The following is a 19,890-nucleotide window of genomic DNA, read 5'->3' on the forward strand; positions in this document are numbered from 1 at the left end:
TAGCCAGCAGAACGTGGCCCCAAAATAGAAATGACAAAAGAATAAAACACCCCAATAGTCAGGAGCTGTTTATACTAATTCTGTAGCACAAAAAGAATCTTGTGCTTAAATGTTCTATAGCCTTCAACTCAAGACATAGTTAATGTAGAAAACAGCAAGTCAAGGAAATGAGTTCAAAAAATATTACATCATTTATGACTTGGGGGAATACACTTTGCTATATGCAGGGATTACTCCTAGCTCTGCCCTCAGGAATCACTTCTGGTAGGCTCGGGGACTATATGGGATGCCAGGGATTAAAGCTGGGTCAGAAGCCAGTAAGGCACGGGGCCTCTCTGCCTTACTATCTCTCCAGACCCAAGTAAGTCTTTTTATTCTGAATTCTGGGAAAGAAATTCTTGGTCATGAATGGATCAAAACAGTACTTGCCCTACAGTGCTCCCAGACCATGTGGGGAAGGACTGAACTAAAGGTACCAACATGAAAAGATTACGCCTCAGCCCTTTCTCGAGGAGCCCCAGAAGAAACAACAACACACAGTACACATCATATTGTAAATATTGTATTTCTCTCACACGTATTGTATGAGACATTTACTAGTTTTAATATGTATCCATAGGATTAATACTCAATATGGAGTATAAAATGGAAAAGTGCAGAACTATAGAAATAAGAATATTTGAAAACAAAAGCACACATTTTTAGGATTTAAAAATATTGCACATAATACGGTTGCACAGAAATTACTGGCTGTTTTCACAAACAGAATGAGGTATTAGTCAATCTCTAGATAAAGATGAGTGCAAAGAAAGAAACCACACTCAAAAAAAAAAAAAAAAATTAAGTCCATATTAAGACCTAAGGCATGAACCAAGAAAGAAATGTGAAAAGGTATGTAAAGTAGCTATGATTTCAACACTATAAAATCATTAGCCAGGGAACAAAAATGTAACAATTTCTTGGCAACAGTTTATAAATTTTCAGTTTCCCTTTGGCCTAAATGATTATGAGCATCACAATCATTTCCTTTATCCCAATTCTAAAACACAGAAAGACATAGTTCCGTGGTGAATAGTAAACCAAGCCTTTCTAATGCGTTCAGGGGAAATTACCCTAGCTACTGCTATCCAGTTGCTGAACAATTCAATTAGTTTCACATACATTAACAACCCATGTTGCTAAATCAAAGATGCTACAGAGCATGCAATTTTAAATTAGCTAAGTTTCACTGCAAAAAAATCATTCATTTACCATAACCTTTGAGGTCTAATATTTAAATATCAGGCAAACTCAATTTTTTCTTGGTTATAATAAAACTGGTCATGTCAAAAAAGCCCAAGGGTAAGATGGGGAAAAAAGACCAGGCCAAATTACGTGATCTTTTTACAAAAGGACCTTTCCTAATCAAGGAAATGAACAGCAATTTCTCCACTAGCTGAATGTTGCTAAATTTTTCAAAAACAATTTAAAAAGATCTCATAGCTTTTATCAAGTTACATGAAATCATGTTCCTGTCAAAATAGTTCACAGAAAATTGTTTTGCATTAAAGTTATTAAGGAAGAATCAACTATTTGGTTTATTAACCAAAACCCACAAAACTACTGTCCTGAACATTCAGTGTATGTAGTAACCATATTTCCTATTCTTTGAGTGACAGTCCTACAGTGCTTGCTAGATCCATGGAATCTATTTTCAGTCTGTACTGTGTGCCGGTTGGCGTTGTCAAAGCCATTAAAAGAAAACATTTTCTCCATATCTTCAAACATATCATCAAACAGTCCGCCTCCAAAAGAAAAGTCCTGAAAATGATTCCTTTGTCTATTGGAACCATCCTGGTGTGTCTGGAAGTGATTTTCAAAATTCTTCTTGGAACGAGTGTTTTGGTTTTGTCCAAAAATGTCGAAGTCTTTAAATAAGTCATCAAAATTGAAGTTAAATGACTGCTCATGAGAACTTCCACTACCTCTTTGTCCTCGGCCATTAGTAAAAGCACTATGTCCAAGAGTATCATATTCCTTTCGACTACTGGCATCTGAGAGTGTTTCATAAGCTGAAATAAAAAAATGAACATACTTTAATAACCAAAACAATGAAGCTCATATATAAACTTCTTTAAAACTAAAACACTACAAACAGAAAAATAAAGTTAAAATGGAAATTACAAAAGGCTTTGTCTTGTTCTCTCTATATTATTAACAGTTATATTATTAACAGTTAACCCAATCCTTGACCCTAGTAAATGCCCAATAAATATCTGCTAAATTTGAATGCTGTATCAATACAAAAATGGATGACAATTAGAAAATTATTCCTTATAGAATTTTCCACTTCCTTACTAGTTAAGGTTAATATTTAATGCCAACTCTCTAAAAAGTTATTTCCACCCACCAATAATTAATGAATGCTCAGGAGGCAAAATCTGTATTAGCATTTAAATTTTAAGTCAAAATAAGTTTCATACTGTTGCCTAAAGACAAATGTAGCTTTAAGTGTGTAGATCAAATGAGACAGATAAAACTCAATAATTTTTAGATTCTATTTCAATATTTATACTTAACATTTTTATATTTAATCTTTATACTTAGAAAAACATTTCTAAGTATAGGAGAGTTTGCTTTTTAAGTTACCTCAAAGTCTTGGCATTGCCTAAAATTCCATTTGACTTTGAAATGATGTGATTTTATAAATAATGAGAACAAAAACAATAGATTTTCAACTTTTTTTTAGATCTATATGCGAAAATATATACTAGCATGCATGCATCCATTCATCAAGAAATCAAAACGCGTAACCTAAGAGTCTCAAAAAAAAGTTTCAATATATTTAAAGACAGATCCGTTCCTCCTCCAATCACCACAAAATCTTCAAATACACACTTCATAGGTATCATTCGCCTTTACACTTAGTTAAAACCCAGGAGACCTCAGATATAGTCATTGACTCACCTTCTGCAATCTCTCTGAATTTTGCTTCAGCATCAGGGCTCTTATTTTTGTCAGGATGGTACTTCATAGCCAATTTATGAAAGGCCTTCTTAATTTGACGCTCTGATGCTGATTTTGGCACACCTAAGATATCATAGTAACTTTTTGAGGCCAAAATTAATTCTGTTATCATTAAAATGCAGATCGCGAAGATAAAAACTGACTGGGGAGTAGCCATCCTAATATCCTAAAAAAAAAAAAAAGACAATATTTACTCATGTAACTAATCTTGACATTTTCTCTTAAAAGAAACCCAAACTTAAGAATATAAGGTATACTTATTAGTAACAGCAAAAAAAAGGTAAGCTTCTAGTCATTGTTTCCACGTTATTTCATCATATGTACACATCTCACCCCTAATGGGTGTTGTTCTTAAATTGCTCATAACTTTGAGAGCTGATATAAATAAATTTAGGCTATGAAAATGCCTTCTGGGCTTTTCTGCTTTTCCATCAACACTTTCCCATTATCTACTCGGTAGACACAAACACATTCAGTGCCCGATCTACACCGATTGATAAGAAAAGCTCATATGCGAGCATTAAAAAACAGAAAATTCCAATTATTTTCAAGGATACTGACGTTCAGGAATTCATACTTGAATGGAGAGTCTTCACAGATAAGGAAAAGTCGTCTCCCAGGGTAAGAGCCCTTAAAGTCTCCACACCTTTTTCACTCCGGTTGCTTTGCAACCTGGGGAACACCCAGTGCTGCAAACTGGGACCCGCACGTTCCCAGTAATCCTGACATTTCATTAACAAGGTGACATTTCTAGAGTCTCAGACAGACACAAACACGCAAACACACACACACACACACACACACACACACACTCCTCAAACATGACCCGATTTCCATCTCCACCTCGGTTGTTAAAGGCGTGGGGAGGAAGTCATCCCAAGATTCGGGATCCGAATTCAGAGTTCCAGCAGGCGGCAAGGAAAACCCAACTTCCCCGGGCGGCCCTTGAGCCAAGTGTCCACAAACCTTCCTGGGCGGCGGCCGCCGTTACTGCGCGACTCAGCCAGCGCTCTGCCCCGAACCGGCTTCCCGGGTCCGGCCGCGGGCGCCCCCCGCCACCTCCCCCTGCACCCCAGAGAGCCCCAACAACCGCGGGGGACCTCCCGGGGCTGACGAAAGACGCGCGGGTTTGTGGCAACGGCCAGCAGCAACATCCGCAGCCTCTTGGGGCGCAATTAGCAGGTGGCGGAGCCCGGCTTCCCCGAGAGTTTCCAGAGTCGCGGATACCCGCCACTGGGGGCTTGCTGAGGCCAGTGTCCGGCTGGACGGGCTGGTGGCCGCCTTCAGGGTCCGTCCCCGCGCTCCACGCGCCCCCTTGGGGAACAGGCCGACCCTTCAGCACCACCCCCGCCCCCCACGGCCGGGGGCTCCCCGTCCACGCCCCGACGCCGCCGTCCAGGCTCTAGGGGCGAGAAGCGCTGTCCCACGCCCCAGGAAGTCGGCGCCACGACCCCCAACACAGGCTTCGGGCACTCGGCCACGTCCAGTCCTCCGACCCTTACTAAAGAAGTCCCCTGCCGGGCGCGCCTCTGCGGGAGGGTCCACCGCGTCGGACGCCGAGGCCACAAAGAGCGGCCGAGATGGACGTTCCTAACACTCGGCCCCGGCCTCAGCCCTCCGCGGCGCCCGCCCGCCCGCAGCTACGGCTTCTCCACACGGCGGCGGCGGCGCCCCGGAGAAGCCGCTCAGGCGCGGTCCCTCTCCCCCGGAGTCGGGGGCCCTTCACGCACCTCACTGCCTCCAGTACACCGCCCGCGCGCGCAGCCAACCTGCTCCGCCGCCGCCGCCGCCCGTCTCCCTCGGTCCCCTCAGCCCGCGCTCTACTGGCCGCAGGCTGCTGCTGGCGCGGCCACCTCTAAAGAAGACCTACACGAAACGCTCTCCGATTGGCTCCCGTCTCCCCCACGTGATCCTGGCGCGCTACGCGCACGTGGAAAACTGTTGTGGCCGCTCCGCCGGGGCGTCACTTCCGGCTTCCAGCCTCGGCCGAGCAGTAGCCCGGGGCCGCAGGGGCGGAAGTGAGTGGAAGAGGGCGGAAGTGAGTTATAGGTGGAGGCGTCTTTTCTCCCGCCCGGCGGCCTTCGTTGGCGCAGGCGCGGAGGCTCAAGTCGGAGGGAGCTCTGCCGGCGCCTCCTTAAAGCGGATCAGACCCCGCTCCCGGGCCCGCCGCTGAGCTATGCCCCGCTATTGCGCGGCGGTGCGTTGCCAGAACCGTCGAGAACGGAACAATACAAACCGGAAGCTGAGTTTTTACCCTTGAGTTGTCACTTCGGAAAAGAGCGCGCCGGTCCTGTGGGCGTGTTACGGGGCTTGGGCTGCGGGACTGTGTCCCCGTCCGCGCTGTCAAGTTCGGCTTCAGTTCCCCGGACAAGTCCGCTGGCTGACTGGGCGGGAGGAGGGCGTTGAAGGCTCGCGTCAGGCCACCTGTGGGACTGTCGATGACATCGTTGTCAGAGGGTCCTCGCAGGCGCCTGAAGCTGTCTACTGTGCCGAGCGTTTGCGTGCTGTGCTTTTTTTTTTTCTCTCAACTTTTTGGGGTTTTTTTGGGGGGGGAGGGCCTTTCGTTTGTTTGTTTTAAGAGGTGGGATTTCTTTTCGGCGGTGCAGAGGGTAGAACGCGCGGCTCCTCCGGTGTCGCTGTCCTGGATCGCCAGACTCCGTCCCCTGTTCGGTGTTTCTCAGACACACCCCACCCCAGACCCCCACACCAGCACCACCGCCACCAAAGCGTTTAACTCCACTTACTCCCGTTTCAGGGAGCGATGCCTGCCCGTCCACGGGGCTGAGGAGGCTAGACCGGACTCCGCACCTTCTCTGCCCGGGCTCCGCACCTCCCGTGGAGTCTGGTGGGTGGACTCGCAGCCCACCGGCCCCGGCTGCGGGCGCGCGGGACAAGTGCGGGTGCTTGTTCCAGTGCCACGGAATCCTGGGGACCACTGGCGAGGCGGAGGGTTGGTTGCGGGGAGGACGGTGGGGGGACGTTGTACTCCGGAGGGCAGGAGAGCAGCGGGGCTGGGCGATGACTGCCCTGGCTCTCCCTTCCCGAACGGAATGATCTGCAATAAAATTCCGAGCCCAGGAGATGCCAACCACCCGGGTTTGATCCCCAGCACCACATGGGACCTCCGAGCCCGGCTAGGAATAATCCCTGGACGCTGAGCAGAGCCAGGAGTAAGCCCTAAGCACCACCGTTGAGTGTCGCCCAACAACTTCTCCTCAGCCCCCTACCGTCCTCCGCCACCACCACCCCCCCCACACACACACACAAATACACAGACATACACACAAAAAGTTGTATTTTAAAAAAAAAAAAAAACTTCAGAGTACTGAGATCGCTTGTCTAGAGGGAGCTGTGCGCATCCACGTAATTGCCTAGTCGAGGAAGCATTACAGTATTTCTTACATGTGAGAATCAGCTCATTTAGAGTATGCTACCCCTTTTTTCTCTTGTTCTTAACAATTTTTATGCTACCGGTTTTTTTCTTTTGTTTTTAACAACTGATTAACTGCTTTTACGTCTCGTTTTCTCGTGTGATTTTTGTAAAGCGCTTTTACTTGAGATGCAGAGCTCTGTTCTCTAGCTAATGAATGACTCAGCTGTTTCTCTCACCTGTTGTAACTAATGGGTGGTTATCAATCTTCAGATTCAAACTCCATGACAAGATTTACTGGATTAGCGGTTTTGAAGCTCATCCACAGAACGCAAAGCGATATTTGGGGCCTCTGTTGGGATATCCAGTCTGTGTGCAGTTAATTGCAGGTGCTGATATGTGATTGGGTCGGCTTCTGAGAAGGTCTGCAGCAAAGGATCATGTTGAATTTCATTTTGTCCCATATTGCCCAACTTTATGGCACCGTGGTTTGGGGATCGCCTAACACCAGACTAAAACATTCTTTAATTTACTTTTGTTGGTATTGATTCTCTACCACCACCACCCCTTTCCTTCTTGCTATTCCATGTCCTGAGGCTGCACATCCGGTGGCAACACACACATGTAATCGGTCATAAGGTGTAGAAGGTTGCACACTTGTGACAGTGCAGGGATTGAACTCTAGGTCTCAAGCATGTAAAGTGTGTGCTCTTGCCACTGATCTACATACCCAGATCCCTGCATTCCTATTATTTAAGGGAAAAGGTGGCCTCCAAGTGGTGCTGAGGATCTGAGGGACCACTCCAGGATATACTTGACCTGTTTGCCTGATGGTTCAATTCCTGGGCATGGCGATACAATAACGCTTGGACTGGGACAAGTTGTGCACTTGAAAGGTAGATTGCAAGTATGTGTACAGATCTGAAATGTGGCAAAATTGTTAACGTACAGGAAATTTTTTTCTTGTAGGTTTCTTCTACACGACAAAGAAAGACTTAAAAAATGGTTAAGGAAAATGAACCATGATTCCTGGGTTCCTAGTAAATACCAATTCCTTTGCAGTGACCATTTTACTCCTAATTCTCTTGATATCAGATGGGGTATTCGATATCTGAAACAAACTGCAGTTCCAACAATATTTTCTTTGCCTGAGGACAACCAGGTATTAGAAGAAGAAAGTAGGGGGAGAGGGCCATAATGTTGAGTAGGGTGGTAGATAGGTAATCAGGTGTTGGGAGTGAAGGTAAAGATGCAAGGAGAAACAAACTGAAAAAAAGAAAAACCAATTTTTTCTGTTATAAGCATATCTTTTTGTTTTGGGGGACACATCTGGCCCTGCACTGAGTAATCGCTCTTGGTGGTACTCAGGGGACCATATAAAATGCCAGGGATTGAATAAGCATATCTTAAGAAAAGAAAATTATAACATATCTAAATTGTTGCTTTATTAAATTAATTTTATAATATTTTATTGGTCTTTTGATCTGAAGTGTTTCCATTATATAATGAATATACTTAATGCTTTTTCGAAAAGACACTTCAGGAGTCAAGAGACAGTACAGCGATTAGGGAGCATGCCTAACATGTGCCTGACCACAGTTCCATTTCTGGTACCAAATGATCCCAGAGCATCACTGGGTGTTGCCCTGGAGACCCAGGAAGGCCCTAGTAACCATCCCCTGTATTGCAGGGCCTGAGCATCATTGCATCCTCTGGCTCTTTCACAATTGCTTTTAGGGCACCCAGACCTCCTGAGCCCCCTCAAAAGAAAATATTTACTAATTACATAGAACGTTTATTTTTTAATTTGTTTTACCAGTGTATTTCTTTAAAAATGTATACAATGAGCAATAACTCATAATAGGTCTAGTAAGATATTTTCTTTTCTTTGTGGGGGGGGGGACCACACCCACCAGTGCCTGGGGCTTACATGATTTTGTGCTCAGGAATCACTCCTAGCAGTTCTTAGGGGACCATATGCAGTGCTGGTAGTCAAACTGGGATTAGCTACATGTAAGGCATAGTCTTACCTTCTATACAGTCTCTTCATCCCTTGTAAGAACATCTTTTTTAGAGTTTAAAACTAATATTTTCTAGGAGAAAAACCCTTCAAGAAGATCTCCAAGGGAAAAGTTGGAAAATGAGAAAGAAATGTAAGAGAAATCCTTTGCATCAGATGAGCCAAAGAAAAAAACAGGTAACACAGGTATCCCTCCTGAAGCTGCAAAATTAAATGATTCATCTTTTCTGATGAAGTCACCACCTCAAAAATCAGGAACTATACAAAATTGACCTATTAACTCTGGTTCAACAAGATGCCAGAAAGCCAGAATCTACCATGGAAACATCAAGCAAGACATTATTAAAGATAGTTTTCACACATCTTTTGAGAATGACTATTACTTTGACGACTTCAAATTTAGAAGGTATTCAACAGCCACTGGAAACTCAAAAAGTTCTTGAAATAACTACTAATCATCTTGCTAATTCCAATTTTACAAATAGTTTCATGGAAATTAAGTCAGCACAGGATAATCCATTCTTAATCAGCACAATTACTCAACTGTTGAAGAGTTAAATACAAATATAAATATTGCCATTTTTATACCCACAGAAAATTCGAAACCAGCAATTAACTCTTTTATGCCTTCCCCGAAAGAAACTGTGGAGATGGAAGACACAGACAGTGAAACCTCCTCATGTGAGGATACAGACTACAAGACAGAAGTTTTACATATTGAACATTCTTATTGCAGACAAGACATAAATACGGAGCATCTTTGGCAGAAACTTTCTAAACTACATTCAAAAATAAATCTTCTTGACCTCCAAGAGCAGCAAAGTCTAGGAAGATTGAAATCTTTAGAATCTCTCTAGTAAGGCAGCTACAACAGGAAAAGCGGCTATCTGAAGAAAATGTCAACACTATAGAAAACCATTTCACAACATTTGAAGTTACTATGATGTAAATAAATTTTTTTTAACTTTTGCATTTTTATTACCACAGGTTTTTCTTTTTAAAAACAGGAGGCCAGGCGGCCATACCAGTGAGGGGGAGGCCACGGTGGTAGGAAAAGGCAAGTGCGGTGGGGGTGGGGGTGGGGGTGCGGGACTGATAATAAAGCTCTACTGATAATAAAGCTCCAAGTTCATCCCATCATGGATTTCATAGTCCCCCAGAGACTTGAAAATCGTGTACCACTTTTCAACACGATCTTATTCCAACGGGTTCGGGTCTGGGCTGCAATCAGCTTCTTGAGGTCCCCGATGGTGTCATCCGTGTTGCACTTAACCCGGACTTTTTTGCCCAGACGGTCATTACACACAACCTCAATCATTCTGTCCCGTGCTTGAACCACCTGGAACCTGCTGAAAACACAATTGATGTAAATAAATTTTAAAGTTATAATTTTAGTAGGAACTATTTACAACTAAACCAAATTATACATAAAGTCAGCTGTTCACAGCATAATACATTGTTTCCCAAAGAAGGCAATACCACATTGTTTCCCAAAGAAGGCAATACCGCCTTCAGTAACCACTGAAACCATCTAGGGGGCAATAGGCGGCTCAGGTGCAACTGATGGCTTCTTTGTTGCTTAGATAGAGTTCTGTTTGTTGCTTAAAGTAGAATTCCAGGGGTCACCGAGTAATAGTCCTTTTATAATTTTTTCCAATTGAACTAAATAAAAATAAGATAACTGGCCGTAGCCCAATTCTTAAGAGAAATAATTTAAACTTGAAAGAAGATGTATTTCAATGTTTTATATGAGGCTGACTATCATAAAACATTATCACAAGCTTTTTAACATCCTTTAAGGTTATATTTATAAAACAAAAATTTCAATGATGCTTATTTTTGTAAGACATAATTATATTTTAGAAATAAATTTTATCTAATAGATATAGCTTTTTAAAAGATGTGCTTGTGTCATTTTTAAATTCCAGAATGAGTGTGTGTATAATGCTTTGTACATGCCATTTGTATATTTTATTAAAATTTCTAAGCAAGAAATTAGAGCTACAAAATGATAACATTGGGAGACTAAGGAGGACAGTCATAGGGGGCTGGAGATATTTGGATTTTTAATTCATTTTCTATTGCTCAGGTTGGCCATGTTGGCCGCTTGTAAGGCGAACGCCCTGCCGCTGTGCTATCACTCCAGCGGTAGGGCGTTCGCCTTACAAGCGGCCAACATGGCCCCCCCGAGTTCAATTCCTCCGCCCCAAGCTACCGAGAGTATTCGATATGCCAGACACAGTAACAACAAAGTCTCCAATGGAGACGTTACTGGGCCCGCTCGAGCAAATCGATGATCAACGGGAGGGCCTTTACTTTACTTACTTTACTTTCTATTGCTATGCTGTGACTGGCTGGAGTGATAGCACAGCGGTAGGGCGTTTGCCTTGCGCGCAGCCAGCCTGACTGAGCCAGGTTCGATTCCTCCGCCCCTCTCAGCCAGCCTGGCAAGCTACTGAGAGTATTCGATATGCCAAACACAGTAACAAGAAGTCTCATAATGGAGACGTTACTGGGCCTGCTCGAGCAAATTGATGAACAACGGGAGGACAGGTCACAGGTCACAATGCTGTGACTGATAGTAAGTCCCAAATTTAAATTCCAAATATAAGAAAAAATGTGACTGAGTGATAACAATAAAAATGATGATTCCTTAAAATTGTTGAGCTGTAAATTAGGTCCGTTACTGGTTTTAGTATTGAGCAAGGATTTCTCACTAAGTTATTTTAAAAATATCTATGATGTGGGATGGTTCTTGAGAACTTTTATCAAGTCCCAGAAATACTCGTTGTTAACTGACTTCATAACAAATAATGTACAGTTGTTTTGTAAGGACATGGCGATTTTTTGACCATGTTTCTCAGAGCTTTTGCAGTTTAATAAATGCCATTCTAAGAGTGTGTGTCTGCAGATATAAAATGGTGTAGTTTTTAAGTATTATCATGTTATATTTTGCTAAAATTTAATATACATGAAAATAACCTTTATAAGTCACTACGTATTTTTTCAATCAGTTTTTAACAGTTTACATAGTTAAAGATAGTTTTCTCGGGAAATATTTTAAATAGTTGTACTTCTTTAAATTTAATAAATTACAAGTATTTTAGATATTTTTTCTTAGCTTGTTGCATTCAGTACCATATGTTCTCAAATTAACTCTCAAGCTAACCTCTGAATGTATCAGGGATTCCAATCAACTTTATGTCTTACTTGATTACAAGAGCCTCTTAACTAATCTTGCACAAATTTTCACTCTCCCACTTCCATCTCATCGTAAACTCTGCTACCAACTTTTTACCTAAACTATAGATTTAACTATGACAGATCCCTACCACTTAACTTTCCCAATACAGAATTCTGTTATAATGTTCTAGTTTTCCTAGAATAAGTTAACCATAGTACATACTCGATTCTGTGTGGTTCTGTTGATATTGTGAACTAGCCACTCTGGACTCCTTAGAATTTACAGAACATGCTCGGTAGGTACTCTTTCTGTCATCTTATTTTATTCCCTAAATACTATCAAAATTACTTACTGACTTTGGTGGAATTTCTTTTCTATTTCCAGTAAGAATTGTTCTTCCTTTTCCTTTGAGGTGTTTTGTTTGTTTTTAACACTATAAAGGTTTTTATCTTATACATTTTGTATCAGACCCTTGACACTTTTTGTTTGTTTTGTTTTTGGAGCTACACCCAGTGGCACTCAGGGCTTACTCCTGACTCCTACTCAGATCACTCCTGACAGGACTCAAGAGACTACATAGGGTGCCAGGGATCAAATTCAGGTCATATGCATGCAAGGCAAATGCCCACCCACTGTACTATCTCTCCAGTCCCCTATGACATATCTTTTTAAAAGGTGATGTTTTAATTCATTTTATTTCCTTCACAGTGTAATATTTATTCAAATATTTGGATTTTTAACTCGTTTTCTATTGATACAACATGGCTTATAGTAATAATTTTATGCTTATAATGCTCTTCTACCACACTCTTAACCAGAGCGTCAGTATTCCTCCACCGTTGTCCTTTCTTCCCTCGGCTTCCTACCATCTCTTACCATTGGCAACCTAAGTTCTCAGTTCTATTGGCAATTTCTCAGTGTTTTCCACTGGGCATTGTCCTCCCCTTATTTGTTTCTTTATACTCCACTCATGTACAAGATTTATATGAAAGTTTTGAATTTGCCTGCTTAAAATTTCTGGGTTGTTGCCACAAAATTCAAGAACTTTTTTTGATATGTTTTGGAGCCACAGACAGCAAGGCTGGAGCTTGCTCTCAGTGGTGTGTATTGGGCATGGAGTTGTTGGGGAACCATGTGCTAACTGGGATGAAACCTGGGTCTCCTCCTTTGCATCCACTTTGAGTGGAGGCAGATGATCTGTTGGGCTATTTCTTCAGTGCCCAAGAACCTTTTGTTCTTGAATCACACACACACTGCTATATGCTCATGGTCCACTTAAAAGCAGGCTTAGAGGACCTTGAATTGTTGGTATTGAACAAGGTCAGCTGCATATAGGGCAAGCACCATAACCGCTATATTATATCTCTGGTTTCCCTTGCCCTGCCTCTAGAACTTTTGTTTGTTTGTTTGTTTGGGGTGGGGGCCACACCCAAGGGCTCAAGCCTTATTCTTGGCTCTGTCCTGAAGGATCATTCTTGGGAGTCTCGGACTATATGTGTTGCCAGGGCTCCAACCTGGGTCCATTTCCAATGGAAAACATAATTTATGAATTCATGTTTGACCTTCTGTCAGTTGACTGTTGTGGAAGACCGTACCCACCTAGATTTTTATAGGTTCTGTCCTTGGTAATTGAAAGGGCAATAATTCCAAGAAAAAATGTGTGCCTTTATACCTACATGTAAGGAACATAGCTAAGTCAAATTTAGATTTGATAAATTTAGGTGGTAAATTTGATCAACTATTCTGCAAGTCATGAACATTTTCTGCATATTTTTAACTGAAAAAAAATCAGGTATATTGAGTTGAAATACATGCAAGAGAATTTCCTATTTCTAGATAAATTGGATAGTCTTCCCAACTACTATAGTGTTTGAATACACTTATTTTTTTATTTTAAAATTATGCTATTATTTTATTTTAAAATTTTTTATTTTATTTTAAAATAAAGTTATTTTTTATTTTAAAATTAAAATAGCCTACTATTTTTTTTTTTAAAAAAATAGTAGGCTGCTATTAATGTGATTTTTCACTGGGTAGATGTGAGTAAAAAGCACTTATTACTATTCTCAAAGGAAAGCAATAGAGCAGAAGTGAGATGTATTTCTTTCAATAGTTAGATATTTTCAAGGAAGAGTCTTTATTGCATTCAACCTTGCTTCTAAGATAATTTGACCTCATTCTGATGGTCACTGGTGGACCTTATTTATCATCAGTAATTGTTCCCCCTGAAAAGTAACAACTTTAAGATCTCCTGACTAGAGATGGGTGTTGAAACATTGTATGACTGAAACCCTATCATGAATAGCTTTGTAATTCTCTATTTATTCAATAAAAATAAATATATTTGCAAAGAGGGAAGAAAAAAATATATATATCTCCTGACCGCCACCAGAAGGTTGATCAGCACAGGTCTTAGAACAGCTCAGCCTATAATAACTACTCTTCTGTCATCCCTGAGGTAGGTTGTATTTTCTAAATAAAGCTACAAAATAAATATCACATGCTAATCTGTAGTGTGACCTCGACACCATCAAGAGGTGAAGTTTATTTCTACACCTCTTTGAGTCCGGTAGGCTGCATGACTTTTACCAATAAAATACAATAAAAATGACATTAACAGTTCCAGAATAAACCGATAATTACCCTGGCAGTTTACGCATAAGAACAGTGCGACTGTCTTAGAATGTCAGAGGTCATGTAAGATTGACAGATCCCCTTAAAACATCTGCAAAACCCAGGCTCTGGAAAGTAAAATATCGGAAACATGCTGCTTCACAGAAAATGCAGTGGAGAACCATATATCTCATTACTTCCCTGAATTCCTTGACATTATGAGCAAAAGAAAATGGGGCAGGGAGGGTAGGTGATGACGTTGGAGCTATGCTCAGCAGCAGTATTCAGGGCTTACTCCTGGCTTTCTGCCCAGGGATCACTCAGGTCTTGGGACCATAAAGAATTCAGGGATCAAACCCAGGTTGGCCCATGCAAGGCAGATACCCTACCACAGTAATTCAGTCCCCATCATGTTTTATTTTGAGCAGTTATTTCTATCGTCTGCTTTTTCGCACTTTGGAGAAACCTGTGTTCTCTCTTGAACATATATTCCTCTCTTTCTCTCTCAATTCCTTTCAATAAAAACTTTTGCTTCAAAAAATAATTTTTAAAAACCTTAAAAAGGGGCCTGAGCGATAACACAGTGGGTAGGGCATTTGCCTTGCATGTGGCCAACCCAGGTTCAATCCCTGGCATCCCATATAGTCCCCCAAGCACTGCCAGGAGTAATTTCTGAGTGCAAAGCCAGGAGTAACCCCTGAGCATTGCTGGGTGTGACCCAAACAGCAAAATTAATTAATTAATTAATTAATTAATTTTTAAAAAATTAAAAACCTTAAAAAGTCCTAGGAGTGGATTCTTAGGCTATATATTAGGCCAGTTACTTCAAAGAAACAGGAGTCATAGGATATAAAAAAGGAATTTTGAGGAATTCACTCGCACTGGAGATTGAGAAGTTCCAAGATCTGCAGTTTGTGAATAGAGACTAAAAAAAGTAAAAAAAAAAAATTTAAAAAATTCCAGTTCAAGTCTAAAGTGCATACTAGGATAGCTGATTATGTGAGTTCTGATCTGAGTCTGTAATCCAAAGAAGGGAAAGAAGACATGACCCAACTTAAAAGCAAGTAGAATTAATTCTCCCTCACTCAGCCATTCGCTCTATTGAGACTTTCCATGCATTAGAAAGGCCCACTGATCTCAACTTCACAGGTACTCAGTAATGTTTAATTAAATATTTGACTAGCTGTGGTCCGGTCAAATCAACAAAGGCAACAACAAATAACTAAAAAATATCTTACATGCACACGCAGGGATGGGAAGATATGAGTTGTCAGCAGGCTCTTCATAGGGCTCTCTTCGCCACCCACATTCGGTGCTCTCAAGCCGCTGAGTATGGACCGGATCGGGATGGCTCCTCCTTTGTGCTTTGCTTCTGTGTGTGCTCCTGTGCTCTCTTTATCTCTCTATTTCTGACTCTGTCTCTGTGCCTCTCCTCTGATCTCTTCCAATCTCTCTCTCTCTGGAGCCCAATCCACTCTCACTTCTGACTCTGCCCCTCTGGATTCTGACTCTGACCCCCTCAGCTTTTACATTCTTAATTTATATAGCAGTCACATAGAGTGGTGACACAAAGGTGAGTCGAACATTAAGGAATCAACAAAGAGGAGTAAAACCACTCCTCCAGGAGATTAACTCAAGGACAAAAATCTCATCTAAGGAGATTACTCCAGATTACTAGGAGATCTGCTTAAGGGCTAGATCCCATTCAGGGTGTGTCACTTTCTTCTTGCCTCAGAGAGTAATCCACTTAAATCACGATCAGATCACGATCACATCATCCTGTTGTTCGTCAATTGCCTCGAGCAGGCACCAGTATGACGGGCTATTGTGGCCATGCAATTTTGGATTTCTGATATTTTAGTAATAAATCTAGAGGGATTACTGCCAAAAGCCCCTGGGTTCTGAGATTGGTCTGTGTGCCTCTGGCATCATTGTCATTCAGGAGCTGGAGGAGGCATTTGTGGGTGGCAACCCAAGGCCTTGTCAGGGTGGGGAGCAGGGCCAGTTCCACACCCCCCGCCAATCCCATGAGGCCCCATGTGCCTCATCAATGCAGTCTCATACCTGGCTGCCCATTAGGCTCTAAAAGATGGAGGCCACCATGTTGCCGCCACAAGGGGGGACAGGCAGGTGACAAACACCCTTCCCCTCCCAGGGCAGCATAGCACCGTAGTTTAATGCACAGTCCAGATGCATTTTGGTTGGGCATTATATATATATTTTTAATTTAACCCAACTTTTTAAAAAAATTTTTATTAGCACCATGAGGTACAGTTGTAGACTTACAAATTTTTGTGCTTGGGTTTCAGTTAATCAATGATTGAGTACCCATCCCTCCATTTTGCTCCAATTTTCCCATCACCATTCAAGCTTGCCTTCCAGGTACAGACACTAGAACATTTACTTTCCATTGCTCACTTTGCATATCAGGAAATACATGGCCACGCAGTTTCGAAGAATAGTCCTGGTGCCCGCATACCAGAGCCATGCTTGTAGAAGCTCATGGTCACCAGGATTCCTTCTGGAGAAGGTGGGGAGACAGCACCTACCCCATCTGGGACCTCCCAGTGATATCAGCTTGATATGGGTCCCAGAGAATTCTCCGGGAGTTGTAGAGCCCACCGGCCAAGTTTCTTTGCTGCTGTGTGTGGATGGTTAAATTCTTAAGTGAATGGATTAAGCCAGGGATTTATCCTATAGCAAGGAATGGAAGAGGATACTAAGACATTAAGAACAGAGGAGAAAGCCAGAGAAATAATACAGCAAGTTGAGCATTTGCCTTACACACAACTGACCCAGGTTTATTCCCAGCACCCTATATTGTTCCCTGAGTACCGTTAGGACTAATTTCTGAGTGCAGAGCCAGGAATAACCCCCAAGCATTGCCAGGTGTGACCCAAACCCCTCACCCAACCCCCTCACCCAGCCCCCTCACCCAGTCCCCACCAAAAAAAAAACAAAAAAATAGTTTTACAAGATTAGGAGAGGTTGAGTTCATCTAGTAAATCCTCCCTATATATGCTTGCTTTACCTTACAGTAATTTTTTTTCCCCTCGGATACAAAGGTTATTTGTGAACATGTCTTGAAACATAGTAATCTTCATTCTTTAATTGCTTCTCCCCAGAAATGGGCCACCACCTTAATTCCACATATTGTAGTCCCTCAGCACCACTGGTATGACTCCAAAGCAAATACAAGGAGAAGTGGGACCGAAAGAAAATCATTTCCTAGCCTGAGAATGTTACTCAAGAGGTAGGGCACATAGACTTGTCATCCCATCCCTAGTACTGCTTGTCCTCAAGCACTTCAGTTTGGCCCCAATCAAAAAAAATTTTTTTAAATTAAAAAGAAATCATCACATATCAAAAAACAGAGGAGTAAATTCTAAATATAATTCTTAGGAGTATTAGAACAGCACTCTTTAATATTTTCTAAAAAATAAATTTTAAATGCTAAAATTAATATATAGACTATCAAGAGTAAGTTCAGAGATTAAACAAATTGTTTTTGATGATTAGAAAATACACAGGAGTTCAATTTTACTTGTTTCTTGGTTGCTGAAATATAACTCAAAATGAGAAGCAATGGAGCACAAGTCAATTTCAGAGTAAGCTTAATCTTTATTTCTTTCAGTGCATGATCAGGTTTTCTATTAATAAAAATGCATGGAGTTTAAAATATGCAGAGAAGACTAGAATATCATAAATGTGAAATGAGGCTAATTTTGTTGAACTTGCAACCTTGCTTAGTCTAGTTGAAAATGAATTCACTGGCATGAGATTAGAATTTATCTAGACCACAGATGAAATGGAAGTCAATTAGTTCAGTGGTGTGATATAAAAATATAAGGAGTTTTAGAGTAGTGAGGAGGGAAAAAAAGGACACCTTTCTTACTTATTCACATAATACCCAGAGAATCATTAAGTAAAAACATTCATTGATTCCGCTTTAAAACAATAAGTAATATATTAGAGAGGTATTTATTTAGCATCGTTAGGATTTGTTGCTTTGAAGGGCTAAAGCATTCTTCATATCTTTCAGTCCTCCCATTTAGTTTAATTTGAAGCGTATAAAACGTGAAGAGAAGTCATGTGTTACAGTATGGAAGGGGCATAGAAGTGGGAATTAAAAGTTTTAAAATTCTCAGTGGGTAGTAGAAATAGTAAAGGGGTGAAGACATCTTTCTTCCATGCCGTCCACCCCAGTTTCATCTCCAATACTCATGATTCCCTGAGAACCACCAGGAATCCTCCTTAAGCACAGAACCAGGAGTAAGCCCAGAGCACTGCTGGGGTGACACAAACACAAAAGAAAGAGGGGAAGGGGTGGGGGGGGGAGGGAGAAAAAAAAATTTGTCTATGACAATTGGTCTCATTCGTCCTAATGTACATAAGTGCATTATGGAATATTACTACAAAGGTAATTTTCTTCAGAGAATTCTTTTAAATAAGTCCTTTAGGGACCAGAGAGCACAAGATGTAAAGCATTTGCCTGAGTGATGTACAGCGGGTAGAGCGTTTACCTCGCACACGGCTGACCCCTGGCATCCCATATGTTCCCCCCAGCACCTTCAAGGGTAATTCCTGAGTGCAGATCCAGGAGGAAGCCCTTCACAAGGCCAACTGTGACTCACACGACCCTCTCCTCGCCCTCCACCACCACCACCCCCACACACAAAAAAAAAGGAAAGAAAAAAAGATGCAAAGCATTTGCCTTGCATGCAGCTGCGGTTGGTACTCGAGTACCGCTAGGGGTCACTCCTGAACAAAGAACCAGGAATTGGTCTTGCGCGCTCCAAGTTGTGCCTCCTACCCCCTCCACCCCCGCCCGCACCCCCCCCCCCAAAAAAAAACACTAAAAAGGTCTTTTAATGAGAAACAAAAAGGTTTTTAAAAGCCAGTCCAGGTCACTCTGAGGTGAATTGCCCCTTTAGGAAAATACTGAGTGTGAAAAGACAGCACTACAAAGAGCTGGGAAGAGCACTCTGAGGTCTTTTGTTTGTTTTGTTTTCTCTCTTCCGGTCAACCTGGCAATGCTCAGGGGTTACTCCTAACTCTGAACTCAGGAATTACCTCTGACGGTGTTCAGGGGACTATATGGATAATCAGGTGACCGTATGTGACCGAATTCCAGTCAGCTGCATGCAAGGTAAGCCCCCTACACTCTGTACTATCGCTCCAGTCCCTCTGAGTTTGTTTTTTTTTTTTAATAAGATTTTTAATTTTGTCTTGTGGCTAGAGCGGTAGCACAGCAGTAGGGCGTTTGCCTTGCACAGCCCACCCGGAGCAACCCCGGTTCGATTCCTCCGGCCCTCTCGGAGAGCTCGGCAAACTACCGAGAGTATCTCTCCCACAAGGCAAAGCCTGGAAAGCTACCCGTGAAGTATTCAATATGCCAAACACAGTAACAAGTCTCTCAATGGAGATGTTACTAGACTCGAGCAAATTGGTGAACAATGGGAGGACAGTGCTACAGTGCTATTATAGTAATGAGGCATTCTAACATTATTGTTAATATTTTGAGTGTACATCATTAAAAATCAACAGCTGTATATACTACATTAATTGTCTGCTGAAATCCCCATTCTGTTTCATGTGTGTTTCCATTGTCCCAATTTGTCTACCTCACTCTTCTTTCCTTCTCACAGTTACCAAATAATCTTATAGTTCTAAAGTTGATTTGGGTTTGTAATTCAG

The 19,890-nt window shown here is 41.9% G+C and overlaps 2 protein-coding genes and 1 pseudogene across 2 annotated transcripts; 1 reads left to right on the forward strand and 2 right to left on the reverse strand.

The window, feature by feature from the left end:
• Positions 1-546: 546 nt before the first annotated feature.
• Positions 547-4,866, reverse strand: DNAJB9 (DnaJ heat shock protein family (Hsp40) member B9). Its single transcript, XM_056118114.1, has 3 exons — positions 4,737-4,866; positions 2,947-3,172; positions 547-2,051 (listed from the first exon to the last, which is right to left on the reverse strand). Exons 2-3 carry the CDS (start codon positions 3,161-3,163, stop codon positions 1,600-1,602), a joined length of 669 nt encoding a protein of 222 aa, XP_055974089.1. The 5' UTR covers positions 3,164-3,172; positions 4,737-4,866; the 3' UTR covers positions 547-1,599.
• A 316-nt stretch (positions 4,867-5,182) lies between these two features.
• Positions 5,183-9,345, forward strand: THAP5 (THAP domain containing 5). The gene is given in 6 exon segments (XM_056118579.1): positions 5,183-5,262; positions 7,346-7,538; positions 8,474-8,665; positions 8,667-8,931; positions 8,934-9,244; positions 9,247-9,345. Coding segments are annotated over 6 exon segments (1,140 nt in total).
• A 157-nt stretch (positions 9,346-9,502) lies between these two features.
• On the reverse strand, positions 9,503-9,754 carry LOC130027772 (ubiquitin-like protein 5; annotated as a pseudogene).
• Positions 9,755-19,890: the final 10,136 nt, after the last annotated feature.

Source organism: Sorex fumeus, unplaced genomic scaffold (genome assembly GCF_029834395.1).
Source record: "Sorex fumeus unplaced genomic scaffold, SorFum_2.1 ptg000037l, whole genome shotgun sequence".
NCBI classification, from domain to species: Eukaryota; Metazoa; Chordata; class Mammalia; order Eulipotyphla; family Soricidae; genus Sorex; species Sorex fumeus.

Bases quoted from the DNA above. Each gene is read 5' to 3' on its own strand.
- DNAJB9 (XM_056118114.1), bottom strand. From the start codon at position 3,163: ATGGCTACTCCCCAGTCAGTTTTTATCTTCGCGATCTGCATTTTAATG. The intron at 2,052-2,946 runs GTGAGTCAATGA...TTTTTATTTCAG, and splicing joins ATTCAGAGAGATTGCAGAAG to CTTATGAAACACTCTCAGAT.